Source organism: Castor canadensis, chromosome 7, assembly GCF_047511655.1.
Source record: "Castor canadensis chromosome 7, mCasCan1.hap1v2, whole genome shotgun sequence".
Classification (NCBI taxonomy): Eukaryota; Metazoa; Chordata; class Mammalia; order Rodentia; family Castoridae; genus Castor; species Castor canadensis.
The window spans coordinates 58,503,615-58,530,356 of NC_133392.1; the positions used below are offsets into that span (position 1 = coordinate 58,503,615).

Genomic DNA, 26,742 nt, shown 5'->3' on the forward strand with positions numbered 1-26,742 from the left:
ACAGTAAAAATCAAAACAGTTAAAATCATCTTAGCAAAAGCAACAGTAAGTCATCAGACTTCATGATTTTAAATTATATCACAAAGCTATGGCAGTCAAAAGAATATGATACTTACATAAAAGCAGACACATAGACCAATTAAACACAACAAAAAGCCCAGAAATACATTCACGTATATACAATCATCTATCTAATCTTTGACAAAGGTGCCAAGAAACCACAGGGAGAAAGGTACATCTCTTCAGTTGAATAGAATTGGGAAAACTGAGTATCTTCATGAAAAAAAAATTATCTTTCTCTTACAGCATGTGCAAAAATCAACTGAAAATTCATTCAAAGTTTAAATGTAAGACTTAAAGCTATAAAATTATATCAAAACTTAGAAGGACTATTCTATGGCATTTGTGTTCGTGATTATTTTTTGTATATGACACCAAAAGCACAGGCAACAAAATAAAAATAAATTTAGTGAGACTGAACCATACCACAAAGCTTTTGCACAGCAAAGGCAGCAATGAACAAAATAGAAAGACAATCTACCACTATGGTGGATTCAAAAATAAAAAACAGAATTATCATATGATCCTTCTATGCCACCCTGGACATACATCTGGAGGAATGTAAATTAGCATACAAAGGAGACACCTGAACACCTAGGTTTATAGCAGCACTCTTTACAATAGTCAAGCTGTGGAATCAGCCTAAGTGTCCATCAACGGATGGATGAATAAAGAAAATGTAGTATATACATACAAGGGAGTGTTTTTTAGCCATAAAGAAGAATGAAGTTATACTGGTTGCAGGAAAATAGATGGAACAGACGATCACCACGTTAAGCAAAATAAGACAGACTGTGAAAGAGAAATATTGCATGTTCTTTCTCATTTGTGGAATCCAAACCTGTTCAGGGAAGGAGAAATAGGAGGCAGAGGTGAAAAGAGAGCTTGATGGGAGGTGAAAATAATCAAAGCACTATTGGCATGTGTGAAGATAAAATAATTAAATTCATTAATATTTGTTTAAAAGGGGAGCATAATAAAATGAATAATAGAAGGAGTTAATTTGATCAAAGTACATTATATGCATGAATAGAAATAGTACAATGAAATCCCTTTGTACAATTAATATACAATAATACAAAAGCAACCCAGGGCCTTAGAGAAAATATTTGCATACAAATATCTGATAAGAAATTGATTAGTATTCAAAATACATAAGGAAATCATACAACTCAATAACAAAACAACCAATTAACATAACTTAAAAATCAGCAAAGGACCTGAATTGACATTTTTCCAAGAAAGTCATAGAAATAGTCACCAGGTATACAGAAAAGGTGTTCAACATCACTAATGGTCAAGGAAATGCAAATCCCAAGCACACTGTTTAGGACGGCTAGTATCAAAACTTCAGAAGATAACAAGTATCAGCAAGGGTGAGCAGAAAAGGAAATTCTTACACATTGTTAGTGGAAATAAAATGGATACAGCAACTTTGAAAAAAATGGAGCTTCCTCAAAAAATTAGAATAAAATTGCCATGTGACCCACTTCTGGGTATATCCAAAGGAAGTGAAGTCAGTGTCTTGAAGAGATAACTGCAATACCATATTCACTGATGTCAACAATCATGAACAGTACCCAAAACCTGGAAATCATTGAAGAGTTCATTTATAGATGAATGGATAAAGAAAATACTGTACATTATATATATAGTAGAATATTATATTCTATTTTATCTAAAGTAAATTACATATAATAGAATATTATTCTGCTGTTTGTCATCCCAAGGATGAAATTTGAGGATATTATATTAGGTGAAATAAGCCAAACAGAGGAAAAACAAATTTTGCATAATTTTACTTATATGTGGAATCAAAAAATGTAGAATGCGTAGAAGTACAGAGTAGAATAGTGGTCATCAAGGTTTGAGGGAAACAAAGAGATGTCGATCAAAGGGTACAAACTTTCAGTTATAAGACGAGTAAGTTCTGTAGATCTAATGCACAGCATGGTGGTATAGCTAATGACAATGTATTATAAACTTGAAATTTGCTGAATAGATCTTATGTAATTCTCACCACAAAAAAAGTTATGATGTGAGTTGATGGATATATTAATTAGCTTCACATTGATATCGTTAGTCATGTTACAGTGTGTGTGTATATATACACATCACATTGTATACCTTAAATATATACAATTTTTGTCAATTACATCTTAATATAATTGAAAAATAAACCACAGAATTTGTGATAAAGGACATTACAGTAAGGTTAGTGTTATGATTTGGATGTGATTTTTCAACAAGAGTTCATGTGTTGAGGCTTGGTTCTTAGTGTGGCAATGTGAGAGGTGGTGATCTTGAAGAGCCTAGCATCCTGAAGGGAGGTCTTAGGTCACTGGGGCACTGCCATTAGTAAGCTACAAAACAGACTAGAGGAGGTTTTACAGAGTTAAATCTAATGACTCTTCTATTATTTCTACTCAATATCAACTTTTATTGACAACCTTAGATCTAGGTGTGTTGATATAAGGAATGCACAAATAAGCACCACGCCAAGGAAAATATTGAAGCTTTTTACCACCTCTGAAGTCCTATCAACATTGTAAATTTTAAAATAACCCATAACAAAGCATTAACTATTTCAATAAACATTCCCCGCTATAAAGAAGCTATAAGCTGCCCACAAGGCAAACTATCCTACAGCAAACAACCCTGTAAAAATTAATAAATCTTTCCTGGTACATGAAAACCTGCTAGTATGTGCTTGATTCAACAGCTTTCTACCTAAGTACCACCAATAAACTGAGCTCCAGAGATAATAGATAGAAACAAAAGAGCAAGCCTTAGACTAAAAGTATGCCTCTATACTATTTTTACTTTACTAATTTAATAGAAGACACCTACTTGTCATGACCACTAATTATCCAAAGTGGAAAGTAAACTTTAGAAGGAGAACAGATATGTAATATGCAGCATTTTGATCATTCATTTTTAAATAAAGGGCAAGTTTAGAATGCAATTTGTGCATTCTAAAAATGCACAAATTTTTTTCTTTAGACTTTAACTATAGAAAAAGAAATCACCCTATAAAGATCTGCAGTTTATGAAGTAGTGAAAATGGTTGATGGCTATTGCAGTGAGCTAGACATTAGGAAACACAAGTATTAATTCAGAATCAGCTAACTCAGAATAACCTTGAATGATGTATACAGGCTTCCTCTCTCTCTCTCTCTCTCTCTCTCTCTCTCTCTCTCTCTCTCTCTCTTTCAATATCAGAAAATGCAAAAATAAATGCAAAACCATCTTTTTATTTCCTTTGGGACAAACAACAGTGTGTAATCTAATAAAACTAGAGTTGCATATGTGGTGGATAGAATAAATAAAACATGTTTGGATTGGTTTGAATTTTGGTGTACCACACTGCTTCATAATCCAACATCTTAATATTTTTGATGAATTTTAAATGATCTCTTAAATGCTTTGAGATCTTTGGAAACATATATGTGTGGCATAAATAGTCATTTTACTTGACTGGGTAAATAAGAAACAGAAAACCATCTAAGAAAGCCATGAATATTTTAATGTAGCAGTCTTTGGCTCACTTACTCTTAAAGGAAAAATTCAATCAGAACTCTTTCAAGAGGGCTGGAAAAATTATAGAACAAGGAAGGGAAAGATTTTCTCCCAAGTGAACAATTAGCATATTTCATCTAACCAACATGACATGAATCTATTGCTCATAGAACCATTCTTCTAGATGCTTATCACACTCTCTTAGCTCCAATTCAGTCCACCTCTCAATTTCGGTCTTCCTTAGACTACATGTAAATAACTCCATATGCATGTATTTCCTATTTTTAAAGGTCTTCAGGAAAATATTTACAACTTCCATTTTAATGTAAATCCCGAAGGGAAGTTAGCTCTATCTTATAGGGTCCTTATAGGTAAACAGCTCCTAAGACAGTATCATTAACCAACCGCTTAGCATATCTATTGTATGACATATTTTTTGCTATAAGACTATAGAATGAAGGTTACTTCTGGAATTTATTAACTTCCTCTTCTCTACATGTTCTACTACAACAAGAAGCCTAGCAGTATGCAGTCTTGTGTCCTCAGAGTTCTTGAGCTCCAGAGTAAGTCTAGGGTTATTTTCATTATCCATCTGCAATTTTTTCTTTTTAAACTTTTAAATATTTTACTAACAAAGACTGAATATGTTCAAGGTTTTCAACCTGATGATTTGAGAGAAATATATAGGCAAAATACATTTACCTAATATATAAGAATATATTGATTACTACTCTCAAACTAACATATTCATCACCACCCATGCCATGCATTAGATCCCCAGAATTTATCCACTTTAAAGTGAAAGTTTGAAGAATGAATATAGAATTTTCAAAGTTGTCTAAACAACCATAAGAAAGAGACTAAAGTAGAAAGAAGAAAAATAGAGTTAATGAACTAAATCTGGCTATAATACATAGACCCATGGAAGTGCCACAGGAACACTCCCTGTGTAGCTATCTTAAACAACAAAACTGTCATTTGTTTTTCCTCTCTTTTGCAAAATCAGAGCACAGAAGGGAGGAAAAGATCCTGCCTGAGGGGGCTGACACCAGTGGGAGGGGAGAGGAGGTGAGGAAAGGTGTAAGAGGGTGAATATGGTACAAATAGTGTGTACACATGAATGTAAGCAGAAAAAAGATACCTGTTGAAACAATTTCTCAAATGGGGAAAGAGGGATAAAGGAGAATGGTAGAGGGGGTGAATTCAAGCATAATATATTTGATACATTGTAAGAACTTTTAGAAATGCCGCAATTTACCCCTACCCACCACAACAATAAAATAAATTATAAAAATGTGGCGGGGAAGTGAAAGCTTGTACCTTTTGACTAACATCTCCTCTTTTTCATCATTCCCCTGGACACCACCATCCTACTTTTTCTGTGAATTTGAGTTTCTTAAATTCTACATATAAGTGAAACAATACAATATTTGGCCATGATTAAAAAAAACAACAAATGCTGGCAAAGGATGTGGGGGAAAAGGAACCCTCACACACTGTTGGTAGGAATTGCAACCACTATGAAAATCAGTATAAAGGTTTCTCAAAAAGCTAAAAGAGACCTATCTTATGATCTCACAATACCATTCTTTGGCATATATCTGAAAGAGTGTAAACCAATACATAAGAGAAATATTGACATCCCCATATTTATTGTAGCTCTCTTTACAATAGCCAAACTATGGAATCAGCTGAGGTGCCCAACAACCAATGGATAGATAAAGAAAATATGATATATATTTATATATATGTACATATGCACACACACATATATATGCATACACATACACCATGACTCAACCATAAAAAAAATGAGATTATATTATTTGCAGAAAAATGTATGGAACTGGAGATTATCATGTTGAGTAAAATAAAACAAGCTCAAAAGACCAAACATCACATGTTCTCACTCATTTGTGGAACCTAAACCTAAAAACGATTATTGTGATAATAATAATAGTGAGAAATGAATGTATATGGAAGACTGTTTGAGGGGTATCAGTAGGAGGCAGGAGGAAGAAAAGAAAGAATACTGGTGGGTGAAGAGGATGAAATACAGTACCTATATACATTTAAAGACAGAACCATGGAACCTACCAAACACTGTTTGAAAGAGAGGGAAAGAAGAAGAGGGGGGAATGGGAATATAGTGGAAGGAGCGAACTTGATTAAGGTACACTGTATTTTTATACGGAATTATCACAATGAAATCCCCACATATTATTAATGTATAATGAATCAAAAATAAGTAAAATAAATAAAAAATAAAAAATGATATTTGTCTTTTTTCTGTCTGGTTTATTTCACTTAATATAATGTTATCACAAATAGAAAGATTTCCTTTTTTAAAACCAAATAATAGTCTAATAAAATATGTGTATATACATATGTGTGTGTGTATTCACTCATCTGTAGCTGGACATATAAATTGACTCCGTATCTTGGCTATGGTGAACACTGCTGCAATAAACATGGGAGTACAGTTATCTCTTCAAGACACTGATTTCATTTCCTTTGGATGTACCCAAAAGTGGGATGGTGAATCATATGGGGTAGTTCTGTCACTAGTTTTTTTGAGGACCTTCATACTGTTTTCTAAAATGACTGCACCAGTTCATATTCTTACCAACACTGTACAAGGGTGCCCTGTTCTCATATTGTCACCAACTCTTGTTGTCACTTGTCTTTCACACTTGTTATAATGACTATTATGAAAAAGACAAGAGATAACAAGTAGATGTTTTTCAGTTGAAGGGTGTAAACTTGCAGGCATTTCATTCAATAAATTTCATGTAATTTACTTCTATTTTTATTCATTGATAAGTTTATGTTATATTAAATTCCTGTTCTACAGGTATTATACACCCTTCCAGTCTTGTAGTTATCTAGCTAAAAGTGGAGATTCACCTAAGCTTACTAAAAGAAAAAAGGTAGTGTCCACTCCTGAACATCATTGCTACCGATAGGATCAGATTGTGATGAAAATAGCACTAGAAACACAAAGGAATTTTAGGTACAGGATGCAATTATTTTTTTAGTCAGAGTTGAGCCAGAACATTGGGTCTAAGACCCTATTTCCTCAATGGACTGATAAGGCACAAGAACTGAGGACTTTAATTTCACTGTCCATCAAGAGACATAATGGTAGAAACATTTTTAGAACCAAACATTGCAACTCCCTTCTTGAGAGGTATTATGTTCTTTCCATGACACCAGTTACCAACCACCAGACTACATATGTCCAAAAACATTTTATCCTATATTTTCAGAATAGTGCTAGACCATATATGCAACATAAAAGTATATACAATCAAGAAAATATACTTACAGAAATTATAAGCTATTTAGAATATAGGGTTCTGAGAATAATGCAAAACAAAATTATATATACTAATACTAAACACATTAGATGTTGGGCTAAGCCTATTATATGCTTTAAAAGATTCACTTTATATACTGTTGTCTCAAACAGTCTGTAAGTTAGGTATAATTTTCTCATGTTTTAAAAGAAGAAACTCAGGGTCAAGGCAGTATAAATCATCTAACTAGTTTGGCTAACTGCAAAGCCAACACTCTAGCCACTGCACTACCTGGATTCTCAATGAGTAGATAACCAATCAGATGCTAAACTGTATGACACATAAATGTTAAGAATGGCAAAGAATGAAGAGTTTACATATTGACTAGAGGTCATTGAATAAGATGCCATGAGGGAGGCAAGACTTCAGTCTGACTCCAAAGAATGATTAGTAGTTAATGTAAGTAAATAGAAAGGGAGTGTATATTTTAAATATCAACTTGTATAAACTTTGTGCCAAGGTCAGAGGCAAGAATAATATGCAGCAATCAGAGAGACATGAATCAGGATATGTGATATGTTCTAACCTGAATGTCTATCTGAAGTACAGTATTTTAATTTCACATATTTTCACACTGACATGTAAATATGCTTCAGTCTATAGTGTTCAACTAAGAATGTCAACTTTAATTCATAACAAAGGACTTCAGAAGCCTCTGAAAATAGGATATTTTATGATGTTATTATAAGTATTAAGGGTAGAAGAAGAGAGGAAGGAATTTAATTAGAGTCTAAACTCTCAAACCTTATCTTATTTTACTCTACCTAACCAAAGACCAGAAAAAAATCTCTTGATTTATAATTTCTCAAACTGTACAAAGGTTTAGGATCTATGTAATGACTGAGTTTACTATTACCGTGCCTATGTAGCACCAAGTGGGAGGATAAAAACCTATCAGTCCAAGAAGATAAACTGCAAGATTATTACTTCCATATAGTGAGAAATGAGTGAATGTTCAACTTTTCACGTTAATAATGTTTTGACATCTATTTTCTTTAGGCTGATTCATCTTAGGATGCCCACCACCTCATATATCATAATCTCCTCGCTCACCTTTTCCAAACAAAGCTATTTCAATATTACTCTTTTTGAATGTAGGAAAATGTACAGATGCTTGGACCATGACCCAAGGAATAGCTGAAGTACAAGCAACCACTCCTTACAAAAAAAAAAAAAAAAAAAAACTCATGCGTAGGGAGAAAGCTCAATAACTTTAAAGATGGAAGGAGAAGTTAAAAAAAAATTAGAGCAAAGTACTCCAAGGGTCTATCCGGTCCTAGAAAGAAATCTCTCAGAAAATGATGTTAAAAATATAGAAAATAAAATGGATCCAAGAAAATGATTACAGTTGATTCACTGGACATCCATAACTTAGAGCTGTGGCATTTTCTATTTCCTTAAAGAAGTGGATAGAGTGAAATATGCAGGAGAAAACTTAATTAATGCATAGGGCAAAGGGCAATTGTTAGACTTTGGCATATAGGAAGTCAAGGGCTGATGCCCTTCTGAATTTTAAAAGTGAAGCAACACATATTTGTTTTAATTGCCCCTGATCTGAGGCCAAAATTTCTGGCATGCTTCTGTGTTCGTAGCAACACCACTACCAATGACACTTACCAAGCATTTGCCATGGGTCAGATATTGTGAGATGGGAGAGGATGTAGCACTGAAGGTGGTGATGGAAAAGGCCCTGTTCCTAAGCAGCTTACGTGTTACAATGACAAAGAATGATAAATATAGTTGAACCAGGAAACAAACCATGACTACCTCTTGGTACAAAGCATCCTCCCTTTATAACAAGAAAGCTTCTCTGCTGAATTAGCAATTTTACAGAGACCTGACTGCTTTCCAATAGGAGAAACATACTTTCTAACGCACTTAATAGTTTTTGGAGCTTTAAAGGAATAGGATGGAGACTAAAGACAAATCCCATCGAGTCAAAGAGCAAATGCTGTTCTGAGTCTTTTTGAACTCTGCCCATCCAGGAAACACAACACTCCACGTTCGTAGTCGACTAATTTAGATTGGAAACCCACTTCATGCCTTAACACAGTAACCTTAGGAGAGTTACTTAACTCTCTTAATAGTTTTGTTGCCTATAAAACAGTGCTAATATAACCACCTCACTATTGAAATATTTTGTGACTTAATTCACAAATTTTAATCATATTGTGTGGCATATAGTTGTAATTAGTAAGCAGCATATGATTTGTGTATATACATATAAACACTTCATATGCCCACATCTTTTCCTCACACACATGAAGTTTACCTCTTTCCTCAATATTCTTCCCTTCTGCCCTTGAAGCATTCACCTTCTTCCAAATTCACAATTAGCTAATGTAAGAATCTAATCACTGAAAATGTGCTAATGAGAAAGGATACAAGAAGAAGATGGTGACTACTGCCTGCCAACTCAAATACCCCTTGGTGGTAAGATGCATTCTTGGAAACAAAACAGTACTAAAAACCACATAGGCCAGAGCAGTGACTCACAGTGTGAATTTTAAGCAGCAGCATCTGGGAACTTACTGAAGTAGCTCTCAGTAACTGTGACTGCCTCCGTTATGTGTGCTAATACCAGGCCAGCAGTAATTTTTTTTAAAATAAAACTTAAATGAATATTGTGTCCTTTTTCATATTAAGTATATATAAAGAACATTCACATGCCCTGAAATATTCTATAAAACAAATGTAACTCCTAGGAAAATAGGGCCACTGAAAGGTTAAATAGCCATATAGCAACTATGAGAGAGCAAGAAATGAGAACACAATTCCTGGGACAACATTTCTAATCCATATCACATTGACTTAATGAGGTTTAACTAAATATAGGAAGTCTTGCTTTGAAAACCCCAACCCAAAACATCCAAAACGTGTGAATTAGGCAATGACAAGAATGTCGCACCCTTTCCCACAGTAATGAAAAGCATGGCCTGCTATTTGGTCATTTTGCTAGATGTCTATCATTGAACACATCCCCAAATTTCATGCAGCCTAATTTAAACATTTAACTGGCTGTTCTGATCGGAATAAACATTCAACCAAGTAAAAGCTTGACGACACTGACACCTAGCGGCTGTAAAGAAAGTGGAGCAGTTCCAGTAAGGAAAGAGAGGCTAGCCCTATCTCCAAAGAACAGGGAAATTAATCATTATGAATGTTAGGTTTAGAAAGTAACAGTCCTAAAAACAACCCCATGCAAGTTTATTTTGTCTCTCATCTTCTCTTGAGGCCTATACTAGGTAAAAAAAAAAATGCGTTTGTTAAGTATATTTTCCTTCAACCCTCTACATTCACCAAATTTTTACTCATATTTGAAGATCAAAAAAAGAAAACTCACAGTCAATTTCTATTTTGGCAGATTTAAGACTCTTCCTTAATTTTGCATGTACACCCTTTTCCTGGTCTTTTGGGTGATTTTTCTCCTTGGATATCCCCTATCAAATATGAAAACCATGTGGCCAAGTCATCATATAGGCTCCCTTTGTTCAGCTGATGTGTCTTTAGTCCAAGGACCTTCACAAATCATCAGGAGTTTTCCTTAAAAGAGGTATAAGGATACATATGGAAACCCGTAAAGTACACATCTAAAAGCAAGGACCACAGTGAACACTGTAGGAAGCCATATGAACACAGCAGTTCAGCTTAGCACAAGATATTTCTGCCCCAATCACTATAAGACACATGTCCCCAGACCTGCCTGCATCTCTGACAGAGATGACAGCAGAAGATCTAAAGTGTTCATCTTCTCCATCAAGAAAAACACTGACTCCTACCTGCTGACGTTTGAGAGCTAAATAATCCAGATTTTCCAGCTCCTTCCCAAGCTTCTGGTAGGTTTTCTGGAGGTCAGATTTATTGGAAACATTTTTAAGAGACTCAAATGTTCTTTGAAACTGAAAATGAAAACAAAAGTAGATCATTAGGATAGCAGCATATTTTCCTCAAATTCCCAGCTAGCTAACAGAGCTTCAGTTTCTCTCATCCATAATACAGAGATAACAAATGCTATGTAATTATCTCTTAATAAAATTATTAGGAACAATTGTAAAGATTTAGAAACTGTATCCTATGTACAACCAATGGTATTTCATGATGAAGAAGCCTGTTCAGTCCTCATATTAACAAAAAAAACAGACTTCATTTAAAAAAACAACTTTAATGTTTTAGGATACACTTCTTGCTTTTAAAGAAAAAATTATAATGAATGCATAATTTTAAATCATAGTGAGAAAGTATTATTAAAAGGTCTCTCAGACTCCAATCTTTGAAACAAGCATGTTTTTGAAAAGGTAGTTGATTATATGATATTTTCCTATAATGATGTAGGACTGCCTTGCCTCTATTCTCTCTATGGAGAGTAGATCACCCAGTAAACTTCAGAAAGGAGGATCTCTCAGACTTTGTACTTTAAGAAGGAAATTAACATTTTGATGATAAGGCATATGTGGTATGTTCAGCAAACATTTATTCATTTCTGCTCTATAAAACAGATGAGTTATGAAATCAGTTCTGGTGTATCAGAATGCTCCTGGTCATTTTTAAGTCAAATACTAAATAAACACAAAGGTGACAAGTTGCAGTAGATCACAGAATACCGTCTGATACTCATAATTAATTAAGCAAAGGGAGCTCACAAGAAATTGAATTCTTGGTTAATTTTAGTAAATTAGAACATGTTTTGGAGGGTTAGTGATTAAAGATTTCAAGTAATGTAATTTGCAAGACATTTTCATTTGCTCTCTCCTCATGTTATTTATTTCCCATATTCTCATTCTGTATCATTAGATACATTTCTTCAGATAGAGACTTCACCATCTTAAACACACCAGAACTCCACTATGACTATGATACCATGAGTCAGGCTAATAAGATTTTATAGAATATAATTAAGTTCCCAGGGAAATGATTTGACCCTTGCTATATCAAACTCTCTGGAATAAGTCATGTTAGAATGTTGTTCTACTGAATTAAATCCTCAATTTCATGAAAGCAACATGTTTATCTCAATCCAAGGTGAAAGAGAAAAAATAAGTGGGAAATAGTGCTAAACTAAGCCTCCACAGCAGGATAGCAAATTAAATTCAACAAATAATCATTTAGAACCTGCTCTACTCAAGGCACTATGAATATAAAACATGCTTCCTGCCCTAAAGAACTTACAGATTATGGTGGAAACTAGACGTGGAACTCAGAAATGGAAAGGACACTGACATTTATTGAGTGCCTGTTCAGCCCCAGGTACTTTATGCTCTCCAATTGAATCCTCACAAGAACAACAGGAATTTCTATTTCTATTTCCTTTCTACAATGAGTAAACTAGGATCAGAAAGCTTGATTGAACTAAGGTTTAAATACCATGTTTGTGTTATTTCTTCCCTGCCATTAACTCTAACACAAGGGAAAAGTCATATGGAGGGTGCAAAAGAGAAAGTAATACCAGTGGAAATTTTTTAAACTCATTAATTCTGACTGAGGAGCTCACACCACATAGAAGACACAAGGGAATTTGAGTTAGACCACAAAGAACAGGAAGACTTTTCAGTCCTCAGTGTGAACCAGTTTTATCCATCAGTTTAAAGATAGCCAAACTCTGCTCATTTTCCTTCTCTTGCAACATAATAAACAAATTCTTTCAATACAATTTTAATGATCTTTATATTAAATATTTATCATATTGCATAACATGAGATCTAACATTCTAAACAACTAGTTAATTTTATATATGAATTAATAACTATAAACTATTTTACCAACCAATACACTTAATTTTAAATGTTCTTTAGCCCCAGCATTTTCTCTTCCTTAGGAAATCTCTCTTCACATTTATCTATGTGAATCTTACATGACTCCAAATGGGAACTTTAATGGAAATATGCTTGTAAGACTTCAAAACAAGAAACACACACACAAAAAAAAAAAAGAAAAAAAAATGGACTGAGGCCTAGTTTAAGTGGTAGAGGATCTGCCTACCAAGCAAAGTCCTAAGTTCAAACTCCAGGACTGCCAAAAAAGAGAGAGAGAGGGCAGGAGGGAGGGAGGAGAGAAAGAGAGAGAGAGCCAGAGAGAGAGAGAGAATTTCCAAGTAATATGTACATGGCCAGAAAGAAGAAAGGGTAAAAAATTCAGTGATGATACATCATCGTGAGAGTGTGTTAACTAAAGGTCAGAGTGTGCATAATGTACATTTTACCTTGAACTTTCATTATCAGGGTTTATATCTTCCATTTATTGATACTAAAGAACTCAAAGTACTCCAAAACTGCTGTAATTGCATTCATTTAAGTGTGTTGTTTTCACTTATAAGTAATTGTTTAAATCTTTGTAACATGAGCTTCATTTTTACATACACACATTTGAAAATACTTTTGAATTTACTTACTTTCAAATGCTTTGCTTAAAGTAAATACTTCCTCCAAAATAATTCTTTTTTATTATTATTGTTGTGCTGGGTGGGGGTACATTGGAGTATTACAAAGAGTCTTACAATGTATTAAATATATCATACTTGAATTCACCCCCTCCACTGGTCTCTTTCATCCCCCCTCCCCTGGTCCCTGGAACAGTTTCAACAGGTATCATTTTTGCATTTACTTACATGTGTATGTATTATTTGCACCATATTCAACCTCCTAGCCCTTTTCTGGCCACCTCTCCCCCTCCCTCACTTTCTAGGCAGAACCTGTTCCGCCCCCCTGTTCTCTGACTTTGTAGAAGAAAAAGCATAAAAGCTAATAAGAGAAACATGGCATTTTTGCTAGTTTGAGATAAAGGCAGCTATAAAGAGAGATTCCTGTATTGTTCCCATGCATATATGTATTACAACACATTGGTTCCTCTCTTCCAGTCCTCTTCACTATTCCCTACTCCCCTTCCCATAGTGGCCTCAGCCAGTTTAAGATTAGTATATTTGTTCTGATACAGTGAGGACATCAACCACATTCAAGTTTTTGGTTTCTTTCCCTTTCCCCATCCCTTCCGTGTGTGTTCTCCCCTTAGTGTGTGACCTATGTCCGATAATATTGCTGCATTTGTTTTAGGTCTATAATCCGCATAAGGGAAAACATGCAATTTTTGACCATTTAAGCCTGGCTAACTTCATTTAAGATGATCTCTAGTTCCATCCATTTACCTGCAAATGACAAAATTTCATTCTTCTTTGTCACTGAGTAAAATTTCATTGTGTGTAAATACCACATTTTCTTAATCCATTTGTCAGTAGTAGAACATCTTGACTATTTCCATAGCTTAGCTATTGTGAATAGTGCTGCAATAAATATGGGTGCGCAGGTGCCTTTGTTGTAACCTGGCTCACATTCCTTCAGGTATATCCATAGAAGTGGTATGGCAGATCTATTTTTAATGTTTTGAGGAGCCTCCATACTATCTTCCATAGTAGTTATACTAGCTTACATTTCTACCAGCAGTGTTTGAGGGTTCCTTTTTCCCCCACATCCTCGCCAACATTTGTTCTTGGTAATGTTCTTGATGATAGCTATTCTAACAGGAGTGAGGTGGAATCTTAGTATGGTTTTGATTTGCATTTCCTTTATGGCCAGGGATGATGAGCATTTTTTCATGTGTGTTTTTAGCTATTTGGACTTCTTCCTTTGAAAAAGTTCTGTTTAGTTCATTGCCCATTTCTTTATTGGACATTGATTCTTGGGGAGTTTAGTTTTTTGAGTATATTCTGGTTATCAGTCCCTTGAAGGACAAGTAATTGTCATGGAGAGGTCATACAAAATTTTTAGTATAACTTTGGTTGGGTTTCTATTAAACACACCATACCCCCAACTGCTCACATTTAAAGTACTAAAAGTAAAGCAATAGTTTTACTTTGCAGATAAAACTGAAGTACAGAAGATAAAAAATAAGACTGATTAAACTGAATCCTAGATTTTAAAGAAATTTGATGTTGACTTGATTTGTACTGGCAGCATGGCAAATATTGCACTATAATATTCATTATATTATGTCTCAAAATAAACATTCTCCTAGTTGGAGATATGTCAGAAAAGGAAGAACAAATAATTGAAGAGATTTTAATATCTTGGAACTTACCTGTTCAATGTTTTAAGCAGGAATTTTAAATTGACCAGCCCCGAAATAATTTGTTGATCTTTGGATCTATCCTGTGTTGTTTTTTAGCTCTTTATAAACCAAACAATGTTTCAAAAAAAATCCCAGTCAATCAATCTGCACCAAAACCAAACTTAGGTATGTTCTAAAACCATTGAAACTAAATATTAAAGTGGAATCTAAACTGAGAAACAAATCTAATTCTGTCCTATTTAGCTACCTTATCATATATCACAGGGCAGACAAGATAAGAATGAAAAAATGCCCAACACCCAGAATAGAAGTAAACATAAATACTCCCAGAGTGTGTTTTCTCATCACCCACTGTGATGTTCAGAAATAATAATAGTAGCAATCCATCAAATAAGACAACAAAGGCCATGATTGTTCATCTCCCATTAAAATAACTGAAAATCTGTGTTACAAGAAAAAGAAACATAAAAAAGGCAACAGGGAAATGTGTAGTTTGACTCAGCACACCCTTTCCCCAAATACATTTTTTCTCCTTTTTCCTGACAATACATACTTAAATAAATCTAAGGCAGTGTTCTATGAAAACTATACATCTAATCAGTTTCTGAAAATTATGTAGATTCATGGAGTAATTTGAGAAGGAGGACAAGAAAAAATCAGCTGAAACAGCAGGAAAAAATGCAGCCAGGGCTTTGGCAACTAAAGCTTCCCTAGCCCTCAGTGCCAATGCTCTGACTTCCTTTTGTAGTCACATGGATTGATTCAAATAACTCCATAGCTCAGCAGCCTACTAATTCCCCTGATGAAAATATCAAGAAGTACTGCTCAAAAACAAGAACCAGCTCAATGGATGTTGTTTTCCCTTACTTAACATTTTGTGAATTTGTACAGGTTTCTGGGTGCTACCTGTAGCATAAAAAGAAATACGAAGCTCAAGTATTATATGTAAAAAATGAACATCCAGTGAGCAACTGATTGAAAACACTACATCACCAAGTGTGGTATTAGTGTCCCTAAAATTTCAGTTTGAAACAATCCCCCAAAATATTCTAAAGCCTAAACAAGAAAGAAGGAATAGTCAAAAGAATGAAGTATTATAAAATTATTGTAAAAAGATGTTTAACTATGAGAAATGGTTAATCTACCTTATTTAAATAGGGAAATCATGACCAATAAAAATTGTTACAGAGAAAAAATTATCTTTCTGAATTTAATCTGTTGATTTTCATACATATTTTCCAAATGAATTGACAATATGATAATGCCACTCATTAAGAAGAACTTTACATCCAAAGCAGAAAATTATAACACATATACATATCTAAAATGGGTCTTTACTGGAAGAAATGTTTACAAAACTAAAAAACACAGAACAAAATTAGAAGTAGTCCTATGTAGTTGAAGGCACACTGGTCCTGATGTGTTTACCATGCCATTTAAAAACTGGACGAGTCACTACCACTCCAGTTCTTGACTTTTATCCATAACATGGGACAAATAGTCTTTGCCTGCCTACTTGATAAGGTTTGTGAAATCAGCTGAAGAAAAATTAAAAACATTCATTCAATAAATATTTATCAATGGGAAACACATCAGATACGTAAGAAACAAAGGAAAACAAGAGAAATAGCCCTTACCCTACTACAATTTACAGCCCAGTTTTGCAGCTTACTATTTACTAAATTTAAAAGTATCATAAGATTGTAAGAGACCATCATCATTAAATTGAAAGAGAACGGAACTAAATGGTCACTCAGTAATTGTTTACTGGTCATCATCTCTCTGCAGGCACAAAGCTAGATACCCTGAGAAATAAAAAGATACAATTGCTTAGATTTTAACTGCTAAAAATGATTTCCCGGTGTTATTCCTATCATTAAACAGTAAGTGACAGCAAATAGAAATGAAGTCCAACAGGGGAGAGTGATGGAAATGTGATCCAAAATTAGATTTGGGCTATGATTATACAACTCTGAAGTTTTACTCAAAAATCACTGAATCATACACTTAAAATGAATTAATTCTATGGCATATAAATCAAATCATACTTCAATAAAGTTTGTTTAAAGAAGTTTTCTCATAGCATTTTATTAATGAGAAAGCATAGGTGACATAAGACTGAGTAAGCATCATACAATCCATTTCTTCTGAGACAAACATATCCTCTTGAGTCTTCATCGGACAAGCTTTCCACTAAGCCACCAGGCCTCAAAGATGTGTGTTCACACTATAAACATGGTGTCCCTAGGTGACCTCATGCAAACACATTGCTTCTCCTAACACTAATTTCCTGAGTCTATCCAAATCTACATCTCATCTTAACTGCTCTCCTAAACTCTAAACATGTCTTTTATAATATACTATCTCTTATATGTACCTCAAACTCAATTTGTCTAAAACCCATAAACTACTTTTTCTCTGTGTAAGTAGAAAACCAAAGTCGTCAATACCCAACCAGAATCCTAGATGTCTCCTTGATACTTCCCTGCCTCTGAAAGAACTCCAGTCATGTTCCAAATTGTAGACTGTTCTTCCTTCCTTTTTCTCATTCATTCCCATCACATCATAACCAGATAACTAAATCAGACTTATCAATGGCCTCTTTGCTTTGGTAATAATCCTAAAATGCAAATCTGTTTATATAACTTCCCTGCTTAAAATTCTTAAATGTTTCCTCCTTGGTTTTTCAGAACATAGTTGATACTATTTAGTTTAGCCTAGGCCTTTCACAAGTAGGTCTCTACACCTCCCATGTCAGTTTCAATCTTTATTCCTCCTATACAATCACTTTTCATTTCAGCCATTCAGAACTATTACAGGTCTTTGATCATATACTGTTCCCTCCAGTTAAAATGCCCTCTGCCCCACTACCTTTTTCATCTGATTAACTCTCCAAACTCAGCCATGATACACACAGACAATATATCTTGATTTCAAAACAGCCTTTGAAAAAGTGTTTGAAACAAGAAGCATACTTTATACAGCAGCCCAATGAAATTAGCTAAAAGGTTATTTCAGCAACTTTATTCAAAGTATGTTAATATTTGATCAGCACTATCTAAATGGAAAATGTGACATTGTTATCCAGGTCATTAAATACTTTTTTATGAATAACCTGGTTAAAGAAATTTGAAAATAATACCAGACTAGGAGGAGAAGACAAAATCAAGAGCCAAAAATATCCTGATGGAGTGCAACAAAAGTCCAGAATTAAATTAATAAGATGAAAGCAATGAATTGAAATATAACACCTACCTTTACATATAAAAAATGAAGCTTCCTCATATGAAGAAAACCTAGGTTAAAAGCACTTTGAGATCACAGAATTGTTTATTTTAATTGCTCTCAAAATCAGTATGAACCAATAGCATTACTGTCAGAAGTAAGATATTATTATACATTAAACCAAAGAGGCAATTACCTGAAAATATTTTGGAATGTTCCCACTCAATAGTTCATTTTGATTTCAAGGTGTTTTGATTGCAATATTTATGTGAATTAACTACAGTCTATAATATGCACAGAAAAGTATGGAAATAAATTTGGGGACTTCTATTTATTGTACTGATCAGTTAGTAATTCAGTCCAAACCTTCTGCTGAAGAAAGAGAGTAAGGTTTAATGAAATATAAAATACTTTGTTTTTTAAACATCAGATCTAATAAGATAGTGGGAAGTTTGATATGGGTGTAGGAAAAACACACTATCAAAAAATAGTCATTCATGGGAGAAAATGAGATACCATGAGCAAAAATCAGGAAACTAATAGCAGAAGCAGACACCCAGGGAGTTTGGGCACTGTTTTTTCAAATGTTGAGCAAATAGATCAAAATAAAGATTGACAATTTCAATAGGAAACTAAAAATCATATTAAGGAATACAGCCAACTTGAAAAAAATTCAGAAATTCTTGCATGTTCAGAATTGTCTGAAACTGTCACACAAGGCATGTCCAAGAGTCAGGAAAATTTTAGCCTAAATAAGGCAAATCCAAAGAGTAATCATAAGTTACTTGAAAAATTCCTTTAACATTGTATTAATTCTGGGTTATTCTTGGAAGCAAAGCTAGAAGCAGTGAATGAAAATACCAGGGAGGTGTATAGCTATCCTTATCTCAACTAGCAAAAACCCGAGTTCCTTCCTATTATTGCTTATACTCTCTCTTCAACAAAATTAGAGATAAGGGCAAAATAGTTTCTGCCGGGTATCAAAGGGTGGGGGGGAGAGGGAGGGGGTGGGATGGGTTGTAAGGGAGGGGGTGGGGACAGAAGGGAGAAATGACCCAAGCATTGTATGCACATATGAATAATAAACAAACAAATAAATAAATAAAAAGAAAATACCAGGGAGGTAGTGTTAAATTATGTTTAAGAAATGTCTCCAATAATTAGAACTGTCCAAAATCAAATTCACTGTCTCACAGAACAGAACTGGGATTATCATTACTAGTGAGCAGAGATAACTGCTAAATAGTTGTGTATACTGCATAGTGTAGGAGAGAATCTATGTTGTGTGAATATTATACTATAAGGACAGTAAAGTTTCTCCACTATAATTATTTTGATGCCAAGTAGAAGTTAAATATAATGAACCTTTTCAAAAAACTTCCAAAGTGTTATCCCCCAAAGTGTGATTTTGGAAAGTTCCAAGATGGTTATGGAAGAATTCAAAGATTAAAAAAATTTAGGAAGTTCTTATTTAAATAAAGTTAAACAGGATTCTTTATTTGAATAGTTCTTGGCAGTTTTAATATACTAATGAGCATTGAAAAAATTTAGAGACAATTTCTGTGTGTAGTTCTGACAAAAAAATTAACACTTTTCATTATGGCACATGTTTACAAAAATCCAGATTCTATGGAATATTTTTCAGAAAATGTTAGGATATTTAGTTAACATACAGCACTAACCTATACAGTGGGAACAGAGAGGAACTACAATAGACTTCAACTAAATCCCACTACCACCCCCACACTTGGCAGATTTCAATATCAAAAGATGTAGAAAGAAGCTTCTCCAATTGTCTTTTTTTGTTTTACTTTTATATTTTAAGATGGAATTTGCACTATTTTATTTTAAAATTTGCTATGTCTTTATTTTTATTCTTGTTCTTACTTTTTTCTAACTTTATCTTTGTATTTCCTTCTTTATTTTATAATCAGATTTGTATCTCTTCCTCTTTTCTATTCCTTTTCCTCAAATTCTTCCCCTTTTTCCTTCTTTTCTTTTCTCTATTTAAACTTGCTTATTCATTCTTTCCTCTCCTTCTCTATCCCTGCTTTATTTCATTCCTTTTTTATTATTACTTTTACCTATATTTAAATTTTTTGCAGTATGGGGCTTGAAACCAGGACCTTACACTTGCTACCAAGTGCTCTACCACTTGAACCATACCCCCACTCCCATTAATTTTTAACTTTATAGTTCATTCTACCTTATTTTTGTTATTTTCTTTTCTATCTTATTGGTGGCATAGAAGTTGTCTTTAATTCACTTTTATTGTATTTCTATATCTGGTTTGTTTGGTATTGCTGCTGTTACAGTAGCTTGTTTTCTTCTCTCTGAGTGGTACAAAGAATTGGGCACCCAAAAGAAAGATGCTCACCAAGACAATCCCTATTTAAAAAACTGGAAGAGGTATTTCATTCAACAATGTGTAAACTGCAACACAGAAACTGAAGAAATATGAAAAAGCAAGTCAAAATGCTCCCTCCAAAAATTCATAACTGTACAGTAATTAAATACAAATATTTGAAATGCCTGACCAAGAATTCAAAAGTCTAGTTTTTAAAATTATGAATGACTTCAAAGTTGATTGAACAATATATTTCAATTGATGTTCCTAAGTTTTCTCATCTGTGCAATAAGTATCATAATCCTGATGCTACTATGAGCATTGATTCCACCATTATGCTTGGCACATTTTTAAAACTCAATAAATATGAACTACAATTTTACTGAAAAAGGTAATACTTTGCTTTTATTTGATCTACAGTGTCCTCTTGTTTCATTTGAGTGACATTATGTGCTTGAATTACCTAACATTGTGTCTATCTCTTAGGAACCCTTAATTAAAATGGAATGAAGGTAATTATGTTCTTTATACACATTTACCTCCTAATTATGATGGTGCCAATTTTCACCTTACAAATGCCCTTTATTCTACCCTATCTCAACAAACCTAGAGTTGGAAGGTAGGAAACATTAGATCATCAGAACTAGGAATCACCTGCACTTAATCATTTATATTCATTTCTTGTTTCCAGCATTTATTCATGTCTGTGTTCACATATAAGAAAACTGAATCTCAGAAATGTTTAGGGATTTGACTGAGATTATTCAACAAATAAATAACCAAGTAATAATAACAAAAACATATTGAGTTTCTTTTTTACAATAATAGATTATTAAAAGAAAAGGAATATGAATGTAAAAAGAGGGATCACTTTGAAATTAAAATAAGTAAGATAAAAGAAAGGTTTAGCTTGCCATTTAGAGAAAATGATTTGTCAATCAGTAAGAGAATTAAATGATGGGCTAATGACATCCACCCATCCCTGGAGATGTGACAGAGAACAGCTAGAGAGCAGCTAATCTTCAGAGTATTACTAGGGGTCAGGCCCAGTGCCTTGAAAGTGTTGGAAGAGTGTCTAATGAGCTATGCTCCCAATCTGGTAGTGAAAAACTGTACTTCGACCTTGGCACTACACAGTCCTGCCTGAATATTGTGAACACTTCAACTGAAGAGATAAAAATGTCCAACAAATAACTTGGACCCAGATGTCCAAATCCCAATACAAAAATACAGAAACTGAAAAAATAAGGCAACATGACTCCTCAAAAAGTCAACAATTTTACAATAGTAGATGCTAACAATAGTGAAGTGAATGAAATTCCAAAGACTTAAAAAGAATGATTATAAGAATTCTCAATGAAATTAAAGAGGACATGACTAAACACTTAAATAAATTCAAAGAAAATACAAATAAACAGTTGAACTAGGAAGGTAATGCAAAATATGAAAGAAAAATTCAATAAAGATATATAAATCCTGAAAAAAAATCTAATTGAAACTTTAGAAATGAAAAGCCCAGTAAGTCAAATTTGTAAAAATCAGCTGAAGCATCACCAGTAGACTATACAAAATAGAACAGAATATCCAGGCTTGAAGGCAATGTAGCTGAATGAGAACATTCAGGCAACAAAAAAGAAAAAAAAATTTAAAGTGCAAATATAACATTCAAGACCTTAGAGACAACAAACCTACAAATCACGGGCATAGAAGAAGACGAAGAAGTGAAAGCTAAGGCATAGAAAACATATTCAACAAAATCATAGCAGAAAATTCCCTAAGTCTTGAGAAAGAGATGGTCACTCAGGTATAGGAGAATACCACACAGATTAGATCGGAAAAAAGAACATCCCCATATCATATTATAGTTAAAACATTAAGTATACAAACAAGGAAAGAACATTAAGAACTGTAGAGAGAATATCATGTCACATCTAAAGGGGAAATCCATCAGAATAACAGCAGATTTCTCAACAGAAACTTTAAACACCAAGAGGGCATGGAATGATGTATTTCCAGGTCTGAAAGACAATAACCACCAAGCTAGATCACTGATTATGCCAAAGTTATCCTTCATAATTGGAGGAAAAATATAAACCTTCCAAAATAAAATTAAGGGAATTCAATACCATTAAACCAGCACTGCAGAAGATACTCAAAGGAATATATGCTTATACCCAAAAAAGAGGAATATAAACACAACCATGAAAATAGAGGAAAAAACAAATTTCACTAGAGAACTGGATAAGCAAATGAGGATTCAGAAAGAATAAAACATTACAAAACAACAAAATGATGGAAATTACTACATACATTTCAATCATAACTCTGAATGTTAATGATTTCAATTCTCCAATCAAGAGACACATACTGGCAGATTTCATTAAAAACAAGACCCAATCATTTTTTTCCTATAAGAAATGCACCTCACTTGCAGACAAACAAAGGCTAAAAGTAAAAAGATGGGAAAAGATTTCCCAAGCAAATGGACTCCAAAAATAAGCAGGAGTAGCTATAGTCAGATCTGACAAAGCAGACTTCAAACCAAAATTAGTCAGAAAAGATAAAGAAGGTCAGTTCATACTGATAAAGGGAACAAACTATCAAGAGGATATAACCATTACAAATAGTATACATACCAAATGTTGGTGCACTCAATTTCATTAAACAAACACTACTAGACTTAGAAACATAGATAGACCCCAGCACAATAATAGTGTGTATCTTCAATACCCCCACTTTCAGTAATGCATAGATCAGCCATACAAAAAATCAACAAGGAAACTACAGAATTAAAGAAGTAAAGATCAAATGGACTTCATAGAAAACTACAGAATATTCCACCCAATAGCTGCAGAATACACATTCTCCTCTTCAGAACTTTCTCCATAATCAGTCATGTTTAGGACATAAAGCAAGTCTTCACAAAATACAAGAAAATTGAAGTAACTTCTTGTGTTTCTTTCAGACCATAAAGGAGTGAAACTACAAATCAAAAGCAAGAGAAACTACAGAAAATATTCAAACACATGAAGAATTAACAATACACTTCTGAGTGATGAGTGAGTCATCAAAGAAGTATGGGAAAAAATTTTTTAAATCCTAGAAGTAAAAAGAACATACCCAAACCTATAAGGTATAATGAAAGTGGTTCTAAGAGGGAAGCTTATAGCTATAAATGCCTATTAAAAAACTCTGAAAGATTCCAAATAAATAACCTAATTATGCATCTCAATGTCTTAGAAAAACAAGAATAAGCCAAATCTAAAATTAATAGTAAGAAATAACAAAAATCAGAGCTAAAATTTTCTCCACTCTTTTTTCTGTTTGTTTATTTTAAAAAACTGAAGATGAAAAATAGTTATAAATAAAATAAGATGATGTGGAAGATCATAGTCAGAGCTGATTTATTTAAATATAACATTTATATAAATATAAATTATTTTTTAAAAGTCAATCAAAGCCATTATCTGCTTTGTGAAGTAGAGATAGTACAATCACCAGGTGCCATTATGAAAACACAGATGTATTTGTGGACAGAAGTGTAAGGGTCCTTTAAAGCAGGGAACTTAACAGAGATTCCAAGAGGTTCTTTATAATCTGTTCATCTGGACTAATTATGATTTGGTCAAACTAAATAAATAAGCTGAAAAAAGGTTTTAACAAAGTTCTCCTTCGACTAAAACTGTGGCAAAACAAACCAAGCAACTATCTTGCTACCTGGGTTTCCTCCTAGTTAAAAATATCTTTAACTCACTTTTAATTGATTTATATATTTTCACAATATATTACTACAGACATAATAGTCTACCTGTAAACATGCACGAATTATCCTTGATCAACTCCAGCTGACTGCCCTTCAGTTATAACTCAGAGGAAGAGTATCTAACCTAGCAGGTGGAAAGCCCTGGGTTCCATCCTCAGCACCACTAAAAAAAAAAAGGGAGCTGCAAAGTAGCACTTGTTTAGAAAGCAGGACAAACTTCCAAATGTCTTAAACTTTAAGATTTCTCTTTCTCAAACTGTTTATATTTATACATCAATTATATTAACTATATAATCCTCTTATGTTATTATTTATTTACATTTCTATAGCATCATAATGTAAATAGTTAAAAGTCTAGAATTTTCTCCTTGCCATTTTCTTATTAGCAAGACATGTTCTGTTCTTTAATTTCCCACTGACTTACAGACTAACTTCTGGCTTCATTCTTTTGAGGTATGGATTTGTCTTCACAACCCACTATGGTCAGCTTCTGGTGGGTGACATTAAGAAATAAATGTAGAAAAAAAAAGGATAAAGAAATGAAGATGAGGCAGGAATGCACAGAACTGATACCAGCTTCAGGGATTGGGGTTCAAAACGAAAACAATGCTGAAGCAAACTAAGCCATCTTTTACTTACAGATGACACATGCTGCAAGAGACACATGACATCAATCATGTCTGCGAGGATCAGGAGTCTTGTAACTGCAGCCAACAAGGCACGGGCAGCTTGAACCACAGCCTCCCTTTTTGGGAGATAGCAGGGGTCATCGGTAAATCTCTCAGCTGATACCTTCAGGGCTTCACCTGGAAAACACAGTCCCAAATAAGTTGTAATTTAAGTTTCAATTACGCCTATTCCTACATTGATCAGCCACTCAATTCCAAGTATGTTCCTTCAACTAAGCATAATATTTAAAAACTGTCTGTTGATGCTGGAACATTGTATCTTAATAAACAATGCAATTGCAGTTTGGCATTTGTTTTTGATAAATGCTCTGGAGTTTAAGAAGCATGATACCATCTTCCCAAAAGAAAGATATGCTCAATTGATAGGAATATCCAGTAAAAATTGCTGTTAAGTTCTGTTTTTGCTGAATCTCAGTTACTATGAAGGGTTTCATTACTAAGGCTTCAATCATAAACACTGCTGTTTATAAAAATAAAGTAAATCTTCATTGAGTAACTTCCTAATTCAATGTAGAAAAAAGGTAGCCTTTAAGATAATGATAGCAGCTTAAAGATAAAAATTTAACATAGACAGATTTATTCTATATTGCTATATTGAGTAAACTATATCCTAAACTTAGCCACAGAGATAACACTTCATAGTACATAAATACAGAGAAATATCATGTCTACTATTAAGGTATTTTTATTTAAAGTATGCATTATTATAAAAAGTAATGTGTGCTGTATTCATTTTTTTTAAGTTCCTAGTTCATAAGGGTATAAAGTAAACAGTAACATAATTCATAGATAAATAACACATCCACTATTTTCAAATTTTTTAATTTACATTTATTTTATCATAAAAGTAATCTGTTCCCATTTCTTTTAAATAATACACAATACTAAAAAGTGTAAAGTGAAAGCTGTATGCTCATGCCTATAATCCCAGATACTCAGGAGGCAGAGACAGAGAGGATCACTGTTTGAGGTCAACCCAGGCAAAAAGTTAGTGAGACCTCATCTCACTCCACAAACTCCACATGTTGGCATGTGTCTATGATCTCAGCTTCCTGGGAAGCCATAGGTATGAGGATCATGGTCGAGGCTGGCCCAGGGCAAAAACACAAGCCCCTACCTAAAAAAAATAGCTAAAAAGCAAAAAAGGATTCTCTGGTAGCTCAAGTAGTAGAGCACCTGCCAAATTCACCATACCAATCTTATGTAACCAGAAACTTTCCATGAAAGTATGTTTATACATACGTACAGATATGTCAGTTTTAGATATATATTTATGTGTACTTTTATATATGTATGTTTATAAATATATTCATAAGCATTCATATATATTAATTCATGTTTTATAGACAGAGATTTTGGGGGGTTGTTTGGGGCTTTTTTTAATTTTATTTTATCATTTTTACATTTACTTACATGTGTATACATTATTTGGGCCCCCTTCCTAGAAAGAGATACTTTGTCATAAGAAAATATATTGATTTTACATATTGTAAATGTAAAGTATAATAATTAATAAGACTTTTTATATATGAGATCATACTATAGAAATTTTCTAAGTTTGTTGTTTGCACTTAGCAATTTATTTTCTTTCACATTGGGACACAGATAATCAAGAGGCATAGCAATTAACAGTGGACTCTGGAGCCAGACTATTTCAGTGTCTCTGTTCCAGTACCTTGTACAAGTCACTTAACCATTTTATGCCTCATTTTCCTCATTTGTAAA

General features: G+C 33.6%; 1 protein-coding gene across 3 annotated transcripts in view; it reads right to left on the reverse strand.

Annotated features, from left to right (window-relative positions):
* The window catches only part of Ctnna3 (catenin alpha 3), a 1,740,232-nt gene that overhangs the window by 1,506,132 nt on the left and 207,358 nt on the right, over positions 1 to 26,742 (reverse strand). For all 3 annotated transcript variants that reach the window (XM_074078977.1, XM_074078976.1, XM_074078978.1), the window contains 2 exons: positions 24,968 to 25,134; positions 10,718 to 10,837 (listed from right to left, as the gene is read on the reverse strand). In XM_074078977.1, the coding sequence (XP_073935078.1) occupies positions 10,718 to 10,837; positions 24,968 to 25,134 (287 nt within the window). The remainder of the gene's footprint in view (positions 1 to 10,717; positions 10,838 to 24,967; positions 25,135 to 26,742) is intronic.